General features: G+C 35.3%; 2 protein-coding genes and 1 pseudogene across 2 annotated transcripts; all 3 read left to right on the forward strand.

Annotated features, from left to right (window-relative positions):
- Positions 1–5,260: 5,260 nt before the first annotated feature.
- Positions 5,261–6,208, forward strand: LOC102920414 (olfactory receptor 51L1). The gene has a single exon (XM_006997806.1). It carries the CDS (start codon positions 5,261–5,263, stop codon positions 6,206–6,208), a length of 948 nt encoding a protein of 315 aa, XP_006997868.1.
- A 6,321-nt stretch (positions 6,209–12,529) lies between these two features.
- On the forward strand, positions 12,530–13,471 carry LOC102920098 (olfactory receptor 51G2-like). The gene has a single exon (XM_006997805.1). The coding sequence runs from the start codon at positions 12,530–12,532 to the stop codon at positions 13,469–13,471; it is 942 nt and encodes a 313-aa protein (XP_006997867.1).
- A 1,977-nt stretch (positions 13,472–15,448) lies between these two features.
- Positions 15,449–23,448, forward strand: LOC102921622 (olfactory receptor 52J3-like; annotated as a pseudogene).
- Positions 23,449–24,232: the final 784 nt, after the last annotated feature.

Genomic DNA, 24,232 nt, shown 5'->3' on the forward strand with positions numbered 1-24,232 from the left:
GACCTCCAGACCTTCATGGTTAACTAGTGTTGGAATTTAAGGTGTGTACCACCACATGTGGTTCTGCTTCCAGTGTGGCCTTGAACATACAGAGATCTTGCTTGCCAAGTGATAGGATTAAAGGCATATGCTGACATTGCATGACTTCTGTGTTGTGGCTGGCTTTTTCCTCTGATCTCCAAGCAAGCTTTATTTATTAAAGCACAAATAAAATATCGCCACATTTCAGCACAAATAAATTATGACCACATTTCCTCTTTTTTGGTCTATTAAAAAATAATAATAAAGTTATAACAAATATAAGAAAAACTATGTACAATAAGTACAATAACTATATATAATATATACAAGCAATAAATACATCAACAATGTCTAGTCCATTTGTATTTGACAAATTCAGCAAAAATATTCCATTATCTATCCTATTTTGGTGAGTCCATAATGTACCCAATTCACTTTCTATCCTATCTTGTATTACCAACAGAAAACTATCTTATGATGTCTTTCAAACTTATAACTTAACATCTCTTAATGAGTTTCTTTTCTGAATTTCTTAACAAGAAAAACTATAACTACAACTATTCTAATCTTCAACTCTTTTAGAGACCCAAGAAGGAAATAATATTACCTAGTAAAACAGGAATTGCAAACAAGCAACTTCTAAAAACTGAGAGTTATGACAGAAACAGTCAGCTTCCTGAACATTCACACAAGGTTTCTCTGCAACACTGGGGCTAGGGCATCATCTTCGGCCTACAGGCTTAGCATATCTGACAGACTCGTTTATGAAGCAGGATGTATGCAAGCTTGACCTCACATTTAGTGCAATATATGTATCAGATATACTTGAATTCTGCCAGAGTCATATCATGATTCAGGATTTTAAATTCTGGAAATTGCTGTTATTTATAATTAATATAAGTTTTTGAAAGATTATATTATGAGCAGCTGAGGAACCACGTGGCTGGGTGGGACACAGAAAAACTTCCAGCTGCAATAAGGTTATTTATATTATTAAAAATTACTGTCAAATACGTAAGGATGAACCCAATGTAAGATATGAAGTTTTTATGCACAAACATGTAAAATGCCTGAGAAAAATTGAGTAACTTAATACACTGAAGTATATGTTCTTATATTAGAATATCTGATATAAATATGGCATTTCTCCATATTTAAATATATTCTTAATAAAATTATACACTTCAAATCTAGGTATGAATCCTAAGATATTTCTGGGATTTATAAAGACATAAAGAATTAGGACAAGTATGTATGAAAATCAAGAATGTGCTGACAGGTCATGACCTGAAATACACACTGTGAAGATGAAGATGAACTTTTGTCCCCTGAACATGTTGTCAGCAAGGAAGCTTAGCACTGGATTTCTCTACTATGATTCTTCTTAAAAAAAAATCTTAAAGTTTTTAACTGAAATAGAATTATCTCCCTCCCCTCCCCCAACCCCTCCCAAACACTGTTGAACCCCTCTCATATCCTTACCACTCTCATGTTGATAGCCTTTTTCTTTGATTATATTTGTTACAAACACACACACACACACACACACACACACACACACACACACACACACATACACATACACACAATGTATGTGTATATACAAGTATATATAAGTATATCATAATAGATTGTTTTGTTATGTGTATCTTCATTCTTTATCACAGCTTGAGGTCCAAGAATTCTTCTACAAGGTTTTATCTTCTGGATATGATGTGAAGCTACATTGTGAAATATCAAAAATATGTCTGCTTGAATAAGACCTGAATAGTGATCAACACCAGTTGACATGCCAATGTATCTGGAGGTGATCTCATAAGACCCCATCTCCAGATAAAGAGTGATAGGTAATGATGACTGCTGAGTTTGGGAGAAATAGTCTTCCTCAAGGATGACCTTCCTAATTCTTTATCTAACACCAAGTGGTCATCCCTAAAAACGTATAAAAATGCACATACAAGATAGACTAAATGAACTCCAAAGGGTGTATTCATTCATTCATTTTTTTGCATACAAATATATATCAGTAATAAAGGAAAGAGACAAAAATTGTGAAAGAATGAGGGCATGGGAAGGGTTAGAGGACGGAAGAAGCTGGAAGAGGAAAATGATGTTATTATATTTTAATTAAAAGAAAAATTTAAAAATATAATTTAAAAGTTAAAAAGTAAACATATGGAACTCACTTTCTTAAGCTTATTTGAAAAATAGAAAAGAAAACTATTGCATGTGAAGGAAGGATTTGGGACCATAGATGGCAGTAGGGATACATTCAAGGACTGCAGTTCTGTGCTTTAACCAAACTGATGAACAAATGCTGCATGCATCATTTCCCTTCTGGGGATCTAGCAGATTTAAAAAAATAATCCCTAGTGTTCTACCCCAGGAGAGATGAGGAGTATTTATAGAGATAGAGAAATAACTAAAGCCTCAACTCTTCCAGAATTAAAGGGCATCTGTAATTGGTACAGACTGAACTCTTCTCAGGTGGGGGATAAAAACCAAAGAAAGCAAGAGCTAAAATAGAAATAAAATAATAATAATGAGGAGACAAAGGCAAAGAAGAAATGGAAACATAGACTTACAAGCTGAAAAGACATAAATCTAGATAAATACCCAAATAGAAATAGCAATAGGAAACAGAACAGAGACGATTAGGACAGTCAAAGTGTAAATGAAAAGGGACAATAGAAAAGGCAGACACAGAAATAGAAACATAAAGTCTATATAACTATCTACATTGCAAAGTTTAGTCAGAAAGAAATAAATGCAATGGTTAGTTATTTGGGAAATGGGCTAATGGTGGCTTACTAACATGTCCTAATGATGCAGTTGTCTTATTCACAAACCTCAGGTAAGTTTTTATTTTTCATTGCAAATAAATAGTAGATGGATTTTTAGTATTTTATATATTAACATATACTTCTAGAGACAAAGATAATTATAAAGTAAATGTATAATTTAGGCAGTATTGTCAATTTGCGGACAGTTGTGGAATGAGGGACACATCATAATGTCCCTCTCTATTTATTTCAGCAATTTTAGACAGACTTGCCATTGAAAAATGATTATCAAAGATTACAGCTATGATAACTGGAAGACTAAAAAAATCATCTGTCCTCAGTAGTTTTCCTTGGTTATGCAATGAGGTTAGTATGTGATATGAGTCTTTTCCCTTTGCCTCTATCACGAACAGTGGTCATTATTCCTAATGGCTTGTTATTATTTCTCAATTTCAATGTAATTAAATTGTACCCATACTCCAAAATGAACCAAAGCAATGACTTACAAATAGAATAAAATGATTCTACAAAGGGCAACCATAGAGGGATCAAGGCACTAATGAAAGGCATGATGGATGGATGGGTAATAAATCAAAACTATATACATGGAGTACAACACCATCAATACAGATAGCCAAGGATATTAAATGGGAAGAAATAAGTCAAAGGGTAAAACTTTTATAATAGAAATCTAATAGACATCATAAGAACTATAACAAATAATGTACATATTTGTACCAATTTGGTGGGAGAATAGATCTTAGATGTTCTTATCATTCACATATACACCCAAAAGTAATCATCTGTGCAAGGTTATAGGATAATTTTCTTAACTCTACTAATCATTTATATATATATTGCATTGTGCTTCATGCTTTGCATACATACCCCAGAAAAATTAAAAGTATAAAGAAGGATATTACTGTCTGTTATATTCTTCAGTTCAGTATATGGACATATCCAAAACCAAAATTTTCAAACATTGAAATTAGCAAAAAGGTGACTCAGAGCAGGAGCAAGACAACTACAAAATTATAATCTACCTTATTTCCAGAAATGTCTGAAAGTTAAAGAAAATATAATTTTTATTCAGATTGAAAGAATTTGCATAGAATTGTGTTTTGGCGTGGAATCATAGAAATTTCCCCATTGTGTCTAACACACTAGCTGTATGAGTGTGTGTGTGTGTGTGTGTGTGTGTACATGTATATCTGTGTGTGCAAGCACGTTTGTATATTTGTTGTTGTGTGCTACATATGTTGATGCTTATGTCTAGGTTGTTTTCATGAATCCAGCTGTAAAACAGGAAAGACAAAACTTTCTGAGTGAGGAAAAGAATAAAGTCAGAGATTTCAGTAGACATTTCTTTGTAGATATTGAAAAGTAACTGTTCTTCTAGGCAGGTGAGCAGATTGCTTTATTTGAGCCCACAGGCCCGGCTAAAGGGCAACTTCACTGCTCAGGGCTGGACTGGAGAAGCAGGGCTGATTCTAACACAGAGGAAGAGGGAAAATTTGACTTTGGAGAAGCTAGAGAAATTCTCGTCATGTGAGAATCTGGCTAGATTGTAACTTAAATCCTTTTTTGAGGTACAAGTTACATGACCTCAGTCTTTTGTTGTCACATGATAGATTATAGAGGAGAAATTAAAAATAAATATGAACTTTTAATGAAATGTAGTCAGGTAAACTTATAATGAAATATAACCAGGATAATGAAGCATCACTGCTGGACAGTTGGAGTTCCATTGTAGAATGAGAAAGCTTCATTTGGAACAGTTTTCCCATTATGCCAGGCTGATTTACCAGACTCAGAGGTAGGATCTGTGAGGAGAAATGACAAAGGAGCTGAGCTGCTGCGGCATTTCTGGGCTCCCTGTGTGTTCACAGTAGGTGCAAATGCACCACTTAATATTTGTATTGACTGTTCTGTTAAAAGTTATAAGCAGTATTCTAAAAGATAAAACAGTACATCAAGAAATCCTAAGAGCTGGACAGTATAGTTTATGGTAGGCTGCTTTCCTAGCACATGCAAATTCCCAGGTTTGATCTTTACAGACTCTCTCCTTCTCTCTGACTCTTTTTTCTTTCTCTCAGTCTTGCTGTTCCCCCTCTTTTGTCTCCCCTCCCCCCACTCTCAATGAATAACTAGAGTAAAACTTTCTTTCCATATTTTTATGTGTCATATATATTTTTCCAATGTTCTCAATGAAGATCTGTCAAGTTATTTGTCAGAGGTGATTCTACTTATGGGGCACACACTATTGATGTTTTATAATTTCAGTAAATATTTTATTACATAATATCCACCTGCAATTTCTTCTTTTTTCCAAAGTGAACATAGAGAATATATATATATTTTTTCCTGGTGGCATGGTTTGTACTGATAAAAATTTGACTGAGTGATAAAGAAGAATATGAGAAGACATTTGGCTTTCAAGTCTCTTGATGTTCACTATGCTTGCCTGGAATAGCAGTGATGTTACCGAGCCCATGTTTATCCTGAAGGGTTTTCCTGGACTGGAGTATGCCCATTCTTGGCTCTCAGTGCCTTTTTGCCTTGCATATTTGGTAGCATTCATTGGTAATGTAACCATTCTTTCTGTTATTTGGATAGAGCCCTCACTCCATCAGCCCATGTATTACTTCTTGTCCATCTTGGCTCTCACAGACCTAGGTATGTCCATGTCTACCCTTCCTACAATGCTAACTGTGCTGTGGTTGGATGTTCGAGAGATCCATGCAAGTGCTTGTTATGCTCAGTTATTCTTCATCCACACATTCACGTTTCTGGAGTCCTCAGTGCTTCTGGCGATGGCCTTTGACCGTTTTGTTGCAATCTGCCGTCCATTGCACTATTCTACCATCCTCACCAACAGTGTGATTGGCAAGATTGGTATGGCCTGCTTGCTACGAAGCATGGGAGTTGTTCTGCCCACACCTTTGCTACTGAGACGCTATCACTATTGCCGCATCAATGCCCTCTCCCATGCCTTCTGCTTACACCAAGATGTTCTAAGGTTGTCCTGTTCCAATGCCAGAATCAACAGCGTCTATGGACTGTGTGTAGTTATTGCTACACTAGGTGTGGATTCAGTCTTCATACTCATTTCTTATGCTCTTATTCTGAATGCAGTACTGAGTATTGCATCCCGTGAAGAGCGACTAAAGGCACTGAACACCTGTGTTTCCCATATCTGTGTGGTGCTCATCTTCTTTGTACCAGTTATTGGGGTGTCAATGGTCCATCGCTTTGGAAAACATCTCTCTCCCATAGTACACATTCTCATGGCTGACATCTACTTGCTTCTTCCCCCAGTGCTCAACCCAGTTGTCTACAGTGTGAGGACAAAACAGATTCGTCTAGGAATTCTCCACAAGTTTAGATTAAGTAGAAGGTTTTAAGTAACCTGTATCCTCTGATTTCTGCCCTGGGATTTATTAGGAAAGGTGTTTGTTTTATTACATAGAAAGTATATGCTATAGTTCTTGGGTCATAATCTGGCTAAATTACTAATTATTTTACTTCCTAAATATGCAGTCTCAATTAATTTGAAATCAATATATCATTTAGGTTTTCACAGCCAAAGTGTGAAAACTATGTCCTTTTCTGTACCTAAGGTCATTATGAGATTAATAATAGAAAACACAATGTAATGGGAATTCAGATTTTAAAAAACTATATACATTTTTTAAATGATAAAATTATTATAATACCTTTCCTTATGAAAAATAGCTGTTTATAATACTTAACAATGATAAAAAATATTGAGAAATCAATAACATTTGACAATAATCTTTTTTTCTTTTTACAAGTCTGTACGGGTCTTTAGTGTGTTTTCAAATACTTTATTACAGATACTTGATTCCTTTTCCATCTTCCCTAGGATAACTTTCATGGACAATATTTGATTATTTCACATATACTTACTTTTTTATCAGTTGAATTGTGCCAATTTTGGTCATGGAACATAACCACCCATTAACAGAACATTATGTGTTTGGTCTATCCCAATTCATAATCACAAATGTAAATTTTAGCTCTAATTTCACAATCCAAGTCAAATATATGGGGACAAATGAAATATGTATTGTGGTAGCTATTGCTTTAAATACTGTGGCTATGTAAACAACATTATACATGACCTGAAGGGTAGAGGAGAACTAGGGCTGTAAAGTGTTTGCTGTGTGAGCATAAGGAATTGAGTTCAGATCCTTGGCATGGCCACACATGCCTATAACTCCATCACAGCAGGGGAAAGATAGGTAGAATGAGGTTGGGATTATGGGTCAAACAGACAGTCGGAAATAAAAATAATAAATAAATAAGTGTAATAACATTTTCTAAATTCTTAATTTTATATATATATATATATATATATATATATATATAATGTTTTATTTTAGTGCACTTTAAGAAATATCTGCCTTATTATGTCATTTGGAGACAGCAACTACACAGTAATTTTTGTAGAGTTAGGAAATATTTTATGTATCTTAACCATTAACCTTTCAGATATTATGTGTAAGGAAGATAAAGGTAAATCTAAATAGTAAATTAGCTTTAAAGGAGAATGACTATCCAAAGAAGAATAAATTATAGCTTAGATTCCATTGAAGTATGAATAGTTTCTGCCCATTCCACACAACAAAACCAAAAACAAACAAACAAAAAACCAGTCCTGTAGGAAATAAATGATCCACCTTTTATAACTCAGAACTGCCTTTAGGACCTGACCCCTTTTATAGTGGGGGGATGGATAGGGAAAGACACAACGTTGACTAGTAAGCCATAGATGTGCCCTCTAGTGTGCAGAGCAAATACAGTTGAGAAACCCAGTACGATAGTGAAAGCCAGAGTCAAAAGACCTGAGCCAGAAGCCTAAGGTTGAAATTGAGGGAGGAGCGACCCTGAGCATCTGCCACACCTGTGTCTGGTCTCTGTCTAGTAGAAGCAAGACTAGGGCAGAAGTCCGGAAGGTTTCTCCTACTCCATCTCGTCAGCATTCTCTATTGGCCAAGCTTTGCATCATGACGCTGGGAAAGGAAAAATTGTTCACTGGATTCTGTGTGGGCAGTAGAAGATATGCTTGAAATAGATAAGTGGGAAGCTTGTATGCTTAATTTTGCAGGTGTTCATACTCTTTATGTGGTTTTTGAAAATTTTATGGCCTACTTTTCATATTTGGATATAAAAAATGTGTAAAATGTACTTTTGTGCATGGTGAGATAAGATCAAGGCTTAGTTTATATAACTGGATAGTTCACTAAGAACCAACTATTTAATTAAGCATTAATCTAGAAGCTCAGTGATGTGTCATGCAATGTAAGTATACCTCCGTATTTTGGTCTAATATTGGTCTCTCTGTACTGCTTCAATGTATGTTTTTCTTTATTTACTTAACATTGCTATAGGTAGTACCAACCTATCAATTCAACACTATTTCAACTTCAAATATTTGTAACTATTTATTTTGTATTTGTGTTTTCCATGAGTTTTTTCTATAAATTTTGAACTTGGAGTGATTAACTGTTCTTATAATATTACAATATCTAATCTGTAAACATAATATGTCTCTTGATTCTATAAATAGTCTTATATTTATGTCAATAAAATTTAAAATTATAAGTGTAAATGTCTGGCTAATCCTATATCAATTTCTCTTTCCTCCTTACTTTTGATGCTAGAATACACAATGTAGCCGAGGCTTCATTTTTTCTTACCGCCACTAAGAAATGAATTTAGATATAAAACTTGTATGTTCTTAATACTGATGTATTAATGTACTAGTTTTCCTGACTTTTCATTAAGATTTTTCATTTACAAATAGTTCATTAATATTCCCTATGAATAATAATAAAGTTATTTTTCTTTTGATTTCTGTGTTTTTCTTTCTATTATATTTCTTTTTCTCATCTATTTATATTGAAAATATAAAATAATAACACTGCACATATTTTAGGGCTGAACATAGCTAATATTATCATCTTCTTTTTATCTATGGGGAAGATTGTCTTACTATTATATTTTCCAAGTAAGATTAATGTTTATTATAGCTTTTTTTTGTACTAGAGAAAAATTATCTTGAATTTTGAGTTTAATATATTAACATTAAATTTAGCAAAATATCTTTCTCAATTTATATTATAAAATGATCCTCTCCTTTTAAGGTAATAGTAAGTTTCTTTGAATTTAAGGTAGAAACAGTTTTGATGACTGAATCAAATACAAAAGAAGCAGGAGCAGTGTGTGTGTGTGTGTGTGTGTTTAACAGATTATATTCATAATGATTAGGTTTAAATTTAATAATAATTTCATGGAGTCTAATGTTATTACAAGTTTATTTTTTGTGTGTTATGCTCTTCTAGCTTTGGATTTCAGGTTATGATTGTTTCACAGAAATCACTGAGAAATAATCTCATTTTATATGCCTCAGTCGAGTATTTGAAATATTGAATTAAACATGACATTTAGGACTAGAATTTTTTCACAATATTATTAAATAGGGTTTCAAGAAAGGCATTATGAAGCCCATTGTTTTTCCCCATCAAACAATCTGTCACGCACTCCTTAATTGTTTCTAAATCTAAAAGACTAGGTTAACATGCCCACCATCTGCCCTTGAGGAGGATAAATAGCTTTGGTATCAATTATTTTCCCCAGAGCTTTTATTCAGAAAAAAAAGTGCTAGAGGGAGTGTACTAGTCAGGAGGGACAAGAATGTCAGTGTCCTTAATACACAAGTGACTGACTAGATATAGCCAAATATGTCCAAGGCATGAAATACCTCGTGTAGGCTCTAGAGTCACAGAAGGCATTGAACCTTGCCTCGAGGCACCTGCATTTCCACAAAGATCTGTATGCCTTAGAACACACTGTGTGTCTTATTCTTCTCTTATTCCAATCTTTAGTAGCTTTCAATACCTACAGAGAATCCCTCAGACTGACAGACTAGAAACTCAGACAGTCTGAGTCAAGGTGAATGCCTGTTTGACTTAAGGACTCAGGTGTGCCTGGGCAAAGACTTTGAGGTAAGAATAGTGGGTACAAAATTGATACATTATATATGTACAGGTTTCAGTACATGGAAAGGAAGTTGAGGATTTCTGTTGACCTTAGATTATGTGAAATCACTGCTCTGGAACAGGTGAAAGGGATAAAATAGCTACTATCGTACCCTGCTAGACTGTTATCCTTGAAAACTACTAAAAAACAACCGCAAGGCAAGAGAATGTAGTTTCTATGATTGGAATTCAGTACTGACATCACTGTTTTCCAAAAATATTGCTGTCTAAAACTAAGTAAAGATTAAAATGTCAAAATGGGTGAAGTGGGTGGTACAGATGATGCTTTGAATACCTCTTCTATCTCATTCCACATAAAGCATGAGTACTTAATTCTACTTGACCCTGCCTGGAGCTACTGGTCACAGTATCTTTGAGTCAGTGTCTGTGGCTGCCACATTTAAGATTAACATTTATCCCTCATCTTGATCAATATTTTTCTTTACTTGAGATCAAACTATCCAAATATCAGATGCTCTGTGGCCATTTTTTATATTTTGCTCAAACATCTTAAATGTTAACAAAGTGGTATATCTACTACTTTATTTTTATGTTCAAAGATGGTTAGTCATCTGTCTAAAATTGTTTGAAGTAGTAGATTACAGTTGCCATATGACATTTTCTGACTTTAGAAGAGCAGCCACTGAAAGCAGGTGCTCATGTCTATAACCAATAGTGAGACAATACTGAATCCAATAAATCAAAAACATTTCTAAGGATTAAGAGAGTCACCCAAGAGATGAACCTCAGCATGCCTCCCTGAGAAAGAGACAAAAGACAACTGGAACTATTGAGGGTGGATACAAGTAAGAAAGAAAATAATTATGGGTGCCAAAGGGATTTTTCTTATCACTCAGTGATGGAGATCAGAATTTTATGACATCAAACCAAGGGAAGTGAAGGAATGTGTAAAAATCAGTATCTCCCAATATGTGATATTATTATAGCATATACATCACTTTATAAATATAATATGGAGATAAATTATTCTATTTTCTTTATATTTCTATCTTATAAGGATATTACAATAACTGTGAAAAATTCCTGTTACCTCTGTAGAGCATTATCTAATCAGTTATGTTATAATTAAACTAGCCAGAGAAAATTGCAACATGATTGCATTTCTGGAGGAGGATGGCTTAGTAAATGGGGCATAGGAATTTTGAAAAGTTTGACCATGCTTGGGCCTAGCACGTCCAGTTTGTGGATGACAGCTTAGTGCTCAGGCAGCTCTCAACTCTCCTTGCAACTGGACATTGCCTTCCTATGTTGCTTTCTCCTCCTGTTCATCCATGACATGTTTTTCCATCCTTTCTTTACAAGGCATTACAAAGTTGTCACAGTATAGCAAATTCCTCTCAACACATACATCTCATGCTTATCAGAACTTAACTGGATTTATCTTACTCACTTGTTTACCCAGTTTCTATGCAGGTCTTTTATTCTGTTTTAACAAATGGCCAATTTCAATAAAATAAGTCAGTTGTTCTATATTTCTAAACATCAAGATGATCTGTATCATCCATTTTCATTTTCTCTGTCTGTAACTTTACAACTCTATATCCCTCACAATACTCACTAATAGAATTTACTTTCACCCACAGTTTCATAACAATAACTTACTAAAGGCTTCTTCTGCCTTTTTCCTGAAAATTTTTAGATTATTTTTAACACTGACTCTATGTTGATAGCCATATAAATCCAGCTGATTACTCCCTTATCAAGTCCTATAAGAGTTAGTAAGAGTAACCTCGCAAGTTGTGTTTTTTATTTCTTATCCATTTTGTTTAAATTCAGCTACATCACCCATCTGAAGATCCACTCTGTACCTATAGCATTTGCTTACACAATTAACACAATATTCTCCCCTTATCCACAGTTCTGACTTCTGCCATTTTGTTATTTTCCATCAACCTTTGCCTAAAAATATTAAATGAAAAATTTTAGAAAATTGTAATTTACATTAAATAACATTTATCACAAGTTTTTAAAGTGTTCTATTTAATTGTTAGTCATTATTAATCTATTATGCCTAATTTATGAATTACATTTAACAATAGTGGTATATGTGTAGGAAAAAAACAGTACACATAATGGTGGGTCCTTCCATAGTGTTTGGCATGCCTACTAGCCTAGAAAGATACTTCCTGGGCATAAGGAGATTTATGCTCCATTAGTTCCTCTTTAACATACATGGGTACCAATGAGTTCAAGAAATATTTAATAGCCCTTTGATTCCATGTAACATATCTATCATTTGGGATCTAATTCAAGAATCACCTTCAATAAATTTTTTGTGAGCTCCTCGGTTAAGCTTAGTACTCTCTCTGTTTAGATAGCACCTTGTGCTTTAAAAATTATGTTTGAAGAGTTAAGCTAACATTTAATTTAGCTCCTATTCACAAGCTTGTAAGTATATAAGACATTTATTATAGACTCTTCTATTTTAGCACTAAACAATTTCCTTTATTATGTTCTTAATAAATATACAATGAAATAAAAGAATTAATTGGTTAATTAACAAATACAGGTGGCAATTAAATATAATGAGCAGAAGGTAAATTAAATTTAAGCTTTGTTCATTATTACAGAATTGACATTGACTTTAATTTTTCCATGTTCTTAATTCCCATTTCAGATTTAGGGGCCGTAATCAGCACAATGTCTGTCATCAATGACTCTACTCTGTACCCTCGATTCCTTTTGACTGGTTTCCCAGGCCTTGAAAACAGATATGGCTTGATTTCCATCCCTATATTCTTGGTGTATGCCACTTCTATAGCAGGAAACTTTACCATCTTGTTCATTATCAGAACTGAGTCTTCCCTCCATCAGCCAATGTACTACTTTTTATCTATGCTGGCACTCACCGACCTGGGCCTCTCTACTACAACCTTACCTACCATGTTCAGTGTGTTTTGGTTCCAAGCCCGGGAAATCCCTTTCAATGCTTGTCTCATCCAAATGTACTTCATTCATGTTTTCTCAATTATTGAGTCAGCTGTGCTGTTGGCCATGGCCTTTGACCGCTTTGTAGCAATACGAGAACCTCTGCGCTATGCAGCTATTCTAACCAACAGTGTCATTGTTGGAATTGGCTTGGCAATTGCTGGAAGAGCCTTAGCCCTGGTCTTTCCAGCCTCCTTCCTCTTGAAAAGGCTTCAATATCGGGTTATCAATATACTCTCCTACCCCTTCTGCCTGCACCAGGACCTCATAAAGACAACTGTATCCAGCCGCTGGGTCAGCAGCATCTATGGCCTCATGGTGGTCATCTTCTCCATGGGACTGGATTCTTTGCTTCTCCTCCTTTCCTATATTCTCATCCTGGGCACTGTGTTGAGTATAGCCTCGAAAGCAGAGAGGATAAAAGCCCTCAACACTTGCATTTCCCACATCTGTGCTGTACTCACTTTCTATACACCAATGATTGGGCTGTCTATGATCCGTCGCTATGGGCAGAATGCTTCCCCAATTGTCCATGTGCTCATGGCCAATGTATACCTGTTGGTTCCCCCTCTCATGAACCCTATTGTCTACAGTGTGAAGACCAAGCAGATTCGTGACAGAATCCTGAGGAAATTAAAGAAACATAAAGTTTAGGAAAAGGGACTAGAAAACATTTTTTTTGGTATTCCATTTATTATACATAGTATTTCTTATTTATGCAAATGTTTAAATGTAAATGTTGTTAATAATATTTCACCCTTAAGATACTGCATCCAAACCTCAATGACAAAAAAATCTTTGTCTTTTTAACATAGAGAATTAAAATTTGGCTTCATTTACTTTTAAAATGAAAGTCCTCAAAATTTCTGAAGATATCCAGATTTCAAAACAACTCTTAACATAAGCCCTAAAACTTAGATCATCAACTTTGGTCCCTATTACTTTCCTTAGTATAAAAATACTGTGCATATAGATTTTGGTTCTGTTAAATCTAGAAAAAAATATTTTCAATAGGAAGTGGATGTTACTAAAAGAAAATGATGAGTTAGTGAAATGTAGCACATTTTCTGAAGTATAAGGGTAAGGAACTTTGAGACAAATCAGTGGACCTGATTTGGGTGATTCTCAAATTATCTAGGAATACTGATGTTTCTAAATCTATTAACTTAAAGCTGTTTTTCTGTTTGGACTATGATCACTACAAGATCCAGATTTTTTTTCCATGTTTCTCACAATATTTCTCAGCTATATGCAACAGGCATTGGTTATTCTGCCTTAAAAATGTGTTCTCTAAGACTTAAGCAGGGAGAGATAAATTTTTTTAGTAGCCACATATTTCTGCCTTAATTGTCCTAACCTCTTTCTGGTTTTCTATTGGTGCACTAACCTAGAATGCTTAATATATTTTAATTTCAATATTTGAGAATATCATGTATGCATATGTCTCAGGTACATTTTCTTCAACTTTACTTATGGGATTTATGGACATACAAATTTTAAACAATAAGAATTTCTACAGTATGGTACTAAAAAGGCTTTTTTTGGAATTGATATGAACAATTGAAGTTTCTATTTTCTATTTACTTACTCATTTTAATAAAAATAGATTCTTCTCTCATACGATGCATCCCAAACCTGTTCCCCCCTCCACTCTTTCTAGCTCTGCACACCTCACCTCTCCTCCAGAATCACCCCCCCCCCATTTTCTCTTCAGAAATGAGCATGCCCCCCCAGAGACAGCAGCCAAGCAGGACAAAATATATACAATAAGGCAAGGTGAACGTCCTCATATTGATACTGAACAAGGCAACCCAATAGGGAAAAAAAGAGTCTTAAGAGCAAGCAAAAATGTCAGATATATACCCACTGTTAGAAGTCTCACAAAAACACCAAGCTAACAGCCAAAATATATTCTCAGAGGACCTGGTGCAGACATATGCAGGTCCCATGCTTTAAACCACATACTATATAAAATATCTTTAAAGAATTATGCTTACTTGGTTGTTCATTTTCTTCATCTTCCATTATAAAGTTATTTTTGTCACCTTATTTACATACATCTCCAAGATTCCATTGAAATTGGTCTCTATGGTATTTATTGTCATCTATTTGTTACTAAGTCACAGATTGACTCAACTTCTATTTCCATAGATATTAACTACACACCATGAATACATGTACAGAACACTGCCTCACCTAAGAATCAGGGAACCTTGTGGAAGAAGGGTAGAAAAAGTGTAAGAGCCAGAAGATCATAGAGTATGCTGTCATACTGTGTTTCCTAGTAATACCAGAAGTTACACTCATAAAATCTCACAAAAATGACTACCCAATCATGACCTGAACAAAGATGATACCAATGAACATGTTAAAGTGGATGAGGCAAAGTCCATGAAGCTTCAACTCTACACAAAGTACTACAGGCAACTGAAAAAAGCTGGGAGTTGGGGGCAAGGGGAGTTATTCCTCTCCAGAGATAGCACATCAAGTGGTTGTTCAGTGCCAAATGGTCAGCTCTGAAAACATACATGAAAGTAACAATATATGGACTCAACAGGCTATATTTAGGAATACATAAGTATATGCAAAAGCAAATATATGCACGCAGTAACAGTTAATGAAAAAGAGGCCATGGATTTGAAGGAGTTGAAAAAGGTATATGGGAGGGTATAGGGGGAGGAAAGGGAGGGGAGAAACATAATTAAATTATAATCTCAAACAAACCAAAAACCCCCAAATAATAGAAAAAGCCCCTAAATAAAACAAAAAACCCTAACTTTATCTTTAGACTTACAGAAAAAAATAAATTCTATACAGTTCCCAGATATATAGCACCCAGTTACTCCTATTATTAATATCTTGCATTAGTATGGTATGTTTGTTACTATTTAGTGAACTATTATTACTATTTATTGATACTTCATTAACCAAGCTATGCATTCTTTTCCTATTTTCTTAGATCCTATCATTTTCTGTTCCTCCCAGATATCAGGCAGAGTATCACAGGACATCAGTCAGAGTTGCTCTTAGGCTCCTTTGAATCATACAGTTTTCTTGGGACCCTTTTCCTTCTACTGGTTTGCCTCACCCAGCCTTGATACGAGAGTTTGTGCCTAGTCTTATTGTACCTTATTATACCATGTTAGATTGATATCTCTACGAGGCCTGCTTTTTTTCTGAAGAGAAACAAAGGAGAAGAGGAGGGGGTGGATTGCAGTCAGGATATATTGCATGAGAGAAGAATGAATAAAGAAAAGAATTTCACTGTTAAAGTCTTGACAGTTTGTAAAATATTCTTCTAATAGAATTTTTCTAATAATTTTTACATGGTTAGAAAAGAACTGTGTTTAGGAGAGGAAGACCATGATGGCAGAATTCTACTTTCAATGTGTAGTGTTGACAAAATATATTCGAAGCTTTAATTACCACAGTTGATGCTCAATTTGTTCATGTGACTTGGGTAGCATTTCTCATATTCCTCCTCTAGAAAGGTTCTCCTTCCCTTCCTTATGCTCCCCTCCCCTCTCTTTCCCTTCTCTCCTGTCTCTTCTCTTGTTTTACTTTCTTTTAAAGTCTTTCTTTCCAAAATGTAAGAAACTCTGAGGTATAGTGCTTACCTAACATGTGGGAGGCCTTGAGTTTGACTAAGCCCCATAAATAAAATGAAATAATAATATCCCCTTTTCTTCATTGTGTTTTTGTATTATGAAGTCATTATGCACAGTTTACATGGAAGGAGTGGGTAGCTACCTGTCCCCTCATTGACAGCAGAAAGCTTTCTACATAGTCTGTTAAAACCTTGCATCTGAACTATGTCTCTTTCCCTTTCATTTATTCAGTAACCTATTGATGTTTATATATTTAGAGATTTTTATATCTTTTTTGGTAAATTATATTTCTGTGCATATCAGGATGATCTCAAACTCATGATTTTCCTACCTCAGGCTTTCTTGCTTGGGACTATAGGTATGGGCTAACATGCCAACTTTTTTCATATTTGAAAGTATAGTCAGATACATTTGACTTGACTCTTTCAATTTTTTTCTTGATTTTACCAAAAAAAACTCTTCTTAGATAATAATTGTATTTTTGATATTTCCCCATAAGTGTGGAGATTTATTTGTTGGTTTATTTATGCATTTATACTTTTAAGTACAGTCTGTTTTTAATTATTTCTTTACTAATCTATGTATTTATGTTTTATATTTATATTTATGGTTTCTAAAACTACAAAATGGTCCAGTACCATTTGGTATACTTTGTCAAAATCCTCAAATCATTCTGTTCTCCAAAGCACACTTACTGTTTTCATATTTAACAACATTATTTGAATGCTGCACTTACTTCTTCCTAATAGACTATTCTTATTTATGCTCTTTGATTGACAAAGAAAAAGATTATAGTATGTCTACTAACCTACTCATATACAAATAACACATGCATATTTCCGTAGGACAAAAAAATCTTTATCAACAGAAAGAAAATATGAGTAAATGCTTATGTTTCCAACTATAACTATTTGCCATCTGTCTAATTTTATTTTCTACCTTCTTAAGTATAAACTCTTACTCCAGTAATGAAAAACGATTTTTATTACTATTAGCTATAAGATTGTTCAAGTCCAATATATAAATTTATAGCAATGTCACAATTATATATTGGATATGCCTTTTGTCCTTTGCATGATCTTCAAATAGTTTCCTTTAGTGTGTGCATTAACTTTCAATCTTGGAAGTGCCTCACAGAAAACAAGGTTTTAAATTTTTCCTTTTATTAAAAATAATTTTTTTCTCACACAATATATATTCTGATTATGGTTTCTCCTCCCTCTACTCCTCTGAGTTCTTTCCCCACTTCCTCTCCCGCCCTGGTACAGCCCTTTTCTATCTCTCATTAGAGAACTAACAGGCTTTAAGAAATAGTAACAAAACAATGTAAAATATAATAAGATAAAGCAAAAATTAATACATCAGAATAGAACAAAACAAACAGAAGGAAAAGAGACCAAGAGAAATCACAGTAAAGATACCTACTGTTCATATGCTCAGGAATCCCACAAAAACACTAAACTGGAAGTCTTAATATGTGTGCAAAGGACCTGAGGGGTAAATGAGAGAAGAAAAAAATTAAAATAAAATACTAAAATAGAGTATTTAAAAATAGAAAAGCTTTGACATGATATTATGAGACAAGGAACCTCCAAAGACGCTGTTGAGCTCATTTGTTTTTTCTGATGGTCATCTGCTGCTGGGCATGCAGTCTATCCTTAAGGGTAGTTTGCTTCTCCAGTGAGACTCCCTTGGAAGAAATTAAATTTTCATTTATAAGTCATTATCAATTGGATTTTGCTTCTGGTTTAGGGATTGGGGCATGTGTCTACTTCTCCTTTCAGCTCTAGAACCCCAACTGGGGCAGACCCATGCAGGCCCTGGAAATGCTGCCTCAGGCTCTTTGAGTTCATACGTGCATCTGCCTTGTTGATTAAGGGGCCTTGTTTCCTTGGTATCCTCCAAACCTTCTGGATCTAATACTCATTTAGCCTCCTCTTCTGAGCTATCCCCTCAGCCCTGAAGATAAGGATTTGATGGAGACATCCAAATGTCCAATGTCTCTCATTCTCTGTGTAAAGTATGGCTGTAGGTTCCTGTATTTGTTCAAATCTGGTAGAGGAAGAAGCTTCTCTGATGATGGCTAAGCAATGCACTGATCTACAAGTATAGCAGAATGTCATTCAAAGCCATTTTATTGCTATGTTTTTTGTTTTGTTTTTGATTTTTTTTCAGAACAGTAGTGTTTGGTTTTATCCACAGTGCCTGGGCTGCCTAGTCTCAGGTCCTTCGTTGCCTAAGCAGTGTCAGATATGTGTTCCATCTTGTAGAGTCAAATCAGATATTGGCTGGCTACCTCCACAAATTCTGTGCCACCATTGCAGACAGGGCATAATAGGAGATAAAAGGATCTGTGACTTGGTTTCTATTTATGTTTTTGTGTGTTTGTATTTTGTAGCATGCAGAATACTTCCAAAGACTCTAGCATGTAAGAGTAAAGGCTCTATGTAGACACCAGATCTACTTCCCCATGTTCAATGAGTTGTATAGGAGTTGTCTTCAGCATGGGGGCCTTGTCATCAGTTTGTGGAGGACAGCATATAGTTTTGGCAACAGACTAGGTGGTTTGGGGATTCCAATGGGACCCTTTGACCAACTAATCAATTACATGTAACCTAATCCTCATACTGGAGGCTTCATTTGGTGAACATAGATGGCCAGCTTGGGTTTGCCTCCTGTGGTTTTTTTTTTTTTTTTTTTTTTTTTTTTTTTTGTGTGTGTGTGTGTGTGTGTGATTTCATGTAGATTGTCTTCCTATATGTACATATTTTGCAAAACTTCTACTATATTAGGCTTTCATAATTTCTCTCAAATGACTCTTAATTTTAACTGTCTTTCTACATGTTCCTCTCTCCTTCTCCCTCCTTATTTGATTCTCTCTTTACAGCTCCCTCCCATCCATCTATAACTACTTATTGTTTGCCTTACATAGGAAGATTTATCTGTCTTCTTTTAGTTCTTTGCTCTGTACCTAACCTCCCTGGTTAAAATGAATTGTAGCTTGGTTATCTTTGACTAATATCTACATATGTGCAAATACATATCATATTCATCTCTCTGGGTCTGGATTACTTCATTAAGGTTGATTTTTTTCTAGTTCTACCCATTTACCTGTGGATTTCATTATTTTAACCATTGAGTAATATTCCATTGTGCAAGTGTACCACAGTTACTTTATCCATTTTTTATGTTGAGAGACATCTAGGTTGTTTCCAGTTTCTGGCTATTATGAATAGAGCACTGATGAACATGGTTCAGTAAGTTTCTTTGTGGGAGGATGAAACATTCTTTGGTTATTTGCCCAAGGGTGGTATAGCAAGATCTTGAAGGAGATCGACTTCCATCTTCTTGAGGAACCACCACACTTTTTTCCATAGTGGCTGTGTAAGTTTGCACTCCCACCAGTAATGGATGGGTGTTCCCTTTACTCCACATCCTTGCCAGCATGAGCTGTCACTTTTTTTTATTGGTCTTAGATATTCTGAAAGCTGTAAAATGAAATATCAAAGTAGTTTTGATTTGCTTTTCCCCATGACTAAGGATGTTCAGCATCTGTTTAGGTGCTTCTTAGCTATTTAAGGTAGGAAGGTTTTGATTTTAATCAAGTTGAATTTATCCATATTTTCTCTTAAATTATTTTTTCTATCTTGCTAAACTCAAGACCTATGATTTTTTTTCTTGAAAGGTTTACAGTGCTTTAATTTACATTTTAATCTATAAATTTTGTGTTCAATTTAATGAAAGCTTCAATGTGTTGATTCTCCTTTTTTCTCACTCATAGAAAATCATTACATCTGCAAACAATTTTTTTATCACTTTCTTTCATAATTGAATGTCTTTTGGTTTTCTTTTTTCTTTTTTTGGTGAATCAGCTATATTTTTATGTTGTATTTTTTATTTTATAATATAATTTAATTTTACATATCAGCCACGGATACCCTTGTCCTCCCCCCCTCCTACCTCCTCTCCACCCCCACCCCACCCCGCCTTCTCCCCAGCCCACCCCCCCATTTCCATTCCTCCTGGGCAAAGACTCCCCTTGGGATTGACTTCAGCCTGGTAGATTTGGTTCAGACAGATCCAGTCCCCTCCTCCCAGGCTGAGCTCAGTGTCCCTGCATAAGCTCCAGGTTCCAAACAGCCAGCTCATGCACTGAGAACAGGTCCAGGTCCCACTGCCTGGATGCCTCCCAAACAGTTCAAGCTAATCAACTGTCTCACTTATCCAGGGGGCCTGATCCAGTTGGGGGCTCCTCAGCTATTGGTTCATAGTTCATGTGTTTACCATTCGTTTGGCTATTTGTCCCTGTGCTTTTTCCAATCTTGGTCTCAACAATTCTCGCTCATACAAACCCTCCTCTTTCTCGCCAATTGGACTCCTGGAGCTCCACCTGGGGCCTAGCCATGGATCTCTGCATCCAGTTCCCTCAGTCACTGGATGAGATTTCTAGCATGACAATTAGAGTGTTTGGCCATTCTATCACCAGAGTAGGTCAGTTCGGGCTGTCTCTCACCCATTGCCAGTAGTCAATTGTGGGGGTATCTTTGTGGATTTCTGTGGACTTCTCTAGCACTTTGCTTCTTCCTATTCTCATGTGGTCTTCATTTATCATGGGCTCTTATTCCTTGTTTTCCCTCTCTGTTCTTGATCCAGCTGGGTTCTCCCGCTCCCCTAAGCTCTCTTTCCCTCGAACCTTGCCCTTCATTACTCCCACTCACATCCAGGTTGTTCATGTAGATCTCATCCATTTCTCTGTCATTGGGCAATCCCTGTGTCTTTCTTAGGGTCCTGTTTTCTACATAGCCTCTCTGGATTTGTGAGTAGCAGTCTAGTCATCTTTGTTTTACGTCTAGCATCCTCCTATGAGTGAGTACATACCATGTTTGTCTTTCTGAGTCTCGGTTACCTCACTCAGGATGATTTTTACTAGATAGTGCTCCAGCAAGATGCTGACTAGGAAGAACAGGAATTCAAATCCTTTGGGTTTTTTTCTTTTCATGGTCTAGGGTGAAAATATTGTCACTGTATGTGGTCTCAGCTATAGGCTTTTGCAAATGTCCTTTGCATTGGGGAGGGTATGCCTCCATATTCTTAGTTTGCTTGATGTTTTTTTTTTCCTTTAAGATTTTATTATTTATTTACTTACTTATTTATTTTTACTTTTATTTGTTTCTGTGTGTTTGTGTGTGGGTGTGGGTGTACAATGTATGCACAGTGAATGGAAACCAGAAGAGGGCATTGGATATCTCTCTCAGATCTGAAATCATAGATGTTTGTGAGAAATTCTGCTTGTTACCTGAGTTCTACAATCAACACACTAGTCTTCATGATTGTTCAACAAACACTCTTAACCACAGAGTCATCTTTTTAGCATCCATGATGATTATTTTTATTATGAATATGTGTTAGATTTCAGAAATGCTTTTATGAATCATATAGTATTTTCTCTCTGGATAATTGATAAGCTTGAATACATTAGTACATTGAATATATTAATACAATAATAGGTTTTCAAATATCTAACCAAATCTAATACTAATACTCCCCCAGTAGCTTCAGTTTCTCTTTAAATAGTTTCAATTCTTTGTAATCAACTGTCTCAGAAAATAGTATATAGAAAACTGTGGAAATTTCTCTTTAAATAGTTTCAATTCTTTGTAATCAACTGTCTCGGAAAATAGTATATAGAAAATTCTGCCTATATTTTAAATTGCACACAGTAAACAGTATGTTGTTCATCCCACTTAGGATGTAAATTATTTTTCCAGCATACTCACACTATATGAGTTACTTGCCTATTATTCATTTTGGAGGTTGTGAAGCAAAGCTTGTATACATAACCCTAAACACCTAAAGGTCTTAATACTGAAATCCCCAAGATTCAAATTACCAAAAAAAAAAGGATTGTGAAAAGAAATTATTCAAAAGATACTTATATTTAAAAGGTATTCAATTTAGAAATATATGAAAAATATATAATCACAAAAAAATAGGAAATATTAACATTTTCCATACATTGTGGGCATAAACACTTAGACAAGACAGTGTTGACCTGTTCTTATCCTCCCATTTTTTCCCTAACAGGAGGATGAAGTTCATTTCTTCCAGAGAGTGCAGGATGGCATGCTATCACAATAGGAGTGCTATTCACCCAGCCACATTTTTCCTTGTTAGAATGTCTGATCCGGAAGACATCTGTTCCTGGATCTCTCTGCCTGTCTGCACTTTTACCTTGTGTCATTAATTGGCAATACTACAATTCTGCTAGTCATCAAGACGTAACTTTCTAGGAGCCCATGTTCTTTCTGGCTATTCTTTTCATCAGCTGCCTTGGCCCTTCCTACAACCTGTGTTCCCTACATGCTGAGTATCAAGTGGTTTCCTGTCCATGAAATTAATGTTGGTGACTGTGTGGTTTAGGTGTTTTTGACTTATTTCTTGACTGGCATGGAGGCTGAACTGTTGATGATGGCCATGACATTTGATAGTTCTGCAGCCGTTTGTGCTCCACTCCTCTACACATAACAATATTGACATCTTGGGTGTTGGTAGGCATCAGTGTATGTGTTATAACCTTCCCGTCCTTGTTTCTATGACCAATGATCTATTTCACTTACTACCTACCCTTTTGTAAGGTCATATAAATTCCTACTGTGAACACATGGGCATTGCTAAATTGTCGCATGGAAACATTTATATCAATGCTGTGTATGGCCTTTTTGTGATCTCTTTTTTTCTTCTTAACCTGGTCCTTATTAGTATCTCATATGGGTACATTCTCCTAGCTGTGTTCTTCCTCACATCTCAGGACGCATGGTTAAAAGCTCTCAGACATGTGGTTCCTGTGTTGCTGTTCTCTGTGTTTTCTACATCTCAACAGTCTTCTCAATTCTCATTCATTGGTTTCAACACAACATAACACACTACATTCACATTCTTATTTCAAATCTCTAGTGTGTTATTCCCCCCTCCTTTGATCACATCCTTTATGATGTGAGGACAAAGCAGATGAGAAAACAGTGACTGCTCTATTTGTTTACCAATATATAAGATACTTCTGGTTTTATTCTCTGGATTTTGTTTCTCCTAAGAAGACCAATATTTCCTTGACTTATTGAATATGTTCTGTTAACTGTCATATACTTCTGTTTTCAATGCAAGCTGGTTTGTTTCTGACTGTGGACTAATAGAATCAGAGAATAGCTAAAAATTCAAAATGTCTTAAGTTCAAAAACAGGTAGGCTATCTTGGAAGGAGTATTTTGGAAGTGATTTAGTCTCTGCTTGTATGTATTCAAACAAGAAAGTTTATAGCTTACTTTCTGGCAAGAGAACAATATTATATTAATATCTTCTGCTAAGCTGACTGGAATAAATTGCCCTGGAAATTTGAATTTCTTCTTCTCTCCCTCACTCTCTCTCTCCTTCTGCCCCTCGCTCCCTCTCTCCATCCCTCTCTCCCTCCCCCTTCCTTCCTTCTTCCATTTTTCCTTTTCCACCTTCTCTTGCTTTCTTCCCTAATTCCTTAGGTTCATTTTATGCATAACTGATTTGTCATGTTATTTGCATTCATTTTGTCTCCTTTTGTACATTTTGAGTCATTCTAACTATAGAGGAAAAATCCTGAAAAAGACTTCATCCCAATATCTACTTCTATGGGATTGGTATTCTGTAAAGCTAAACTCCTAGATTCAAAACAGTTCTTGCCAAATCTATAATAACTACCTTATTTCAAAACAGCACTATATTTGGCTGCTGAGATAAATAGTTAATGTGTATGCTACCAAATCTGATAAACTGAGTTCAAA

The sequence above is a fragment of the Peromyscus maniculatus genome, chromosome 1 (genome assembly GCF_049852395.1).
Source record: "Peromyscus maniculatus bairdii isolate BWxNUB_F1_BW_parent chromosome 1, HU_Pman_BW_mat_3.1, whole genome shotgun sequence".
Lineage (NCBI taxonomy): Eukaryota > Metazoa > Chordata > Mammalia > Rodentia > Cricetidae > Peromyscus > Peromyscus maniculatus.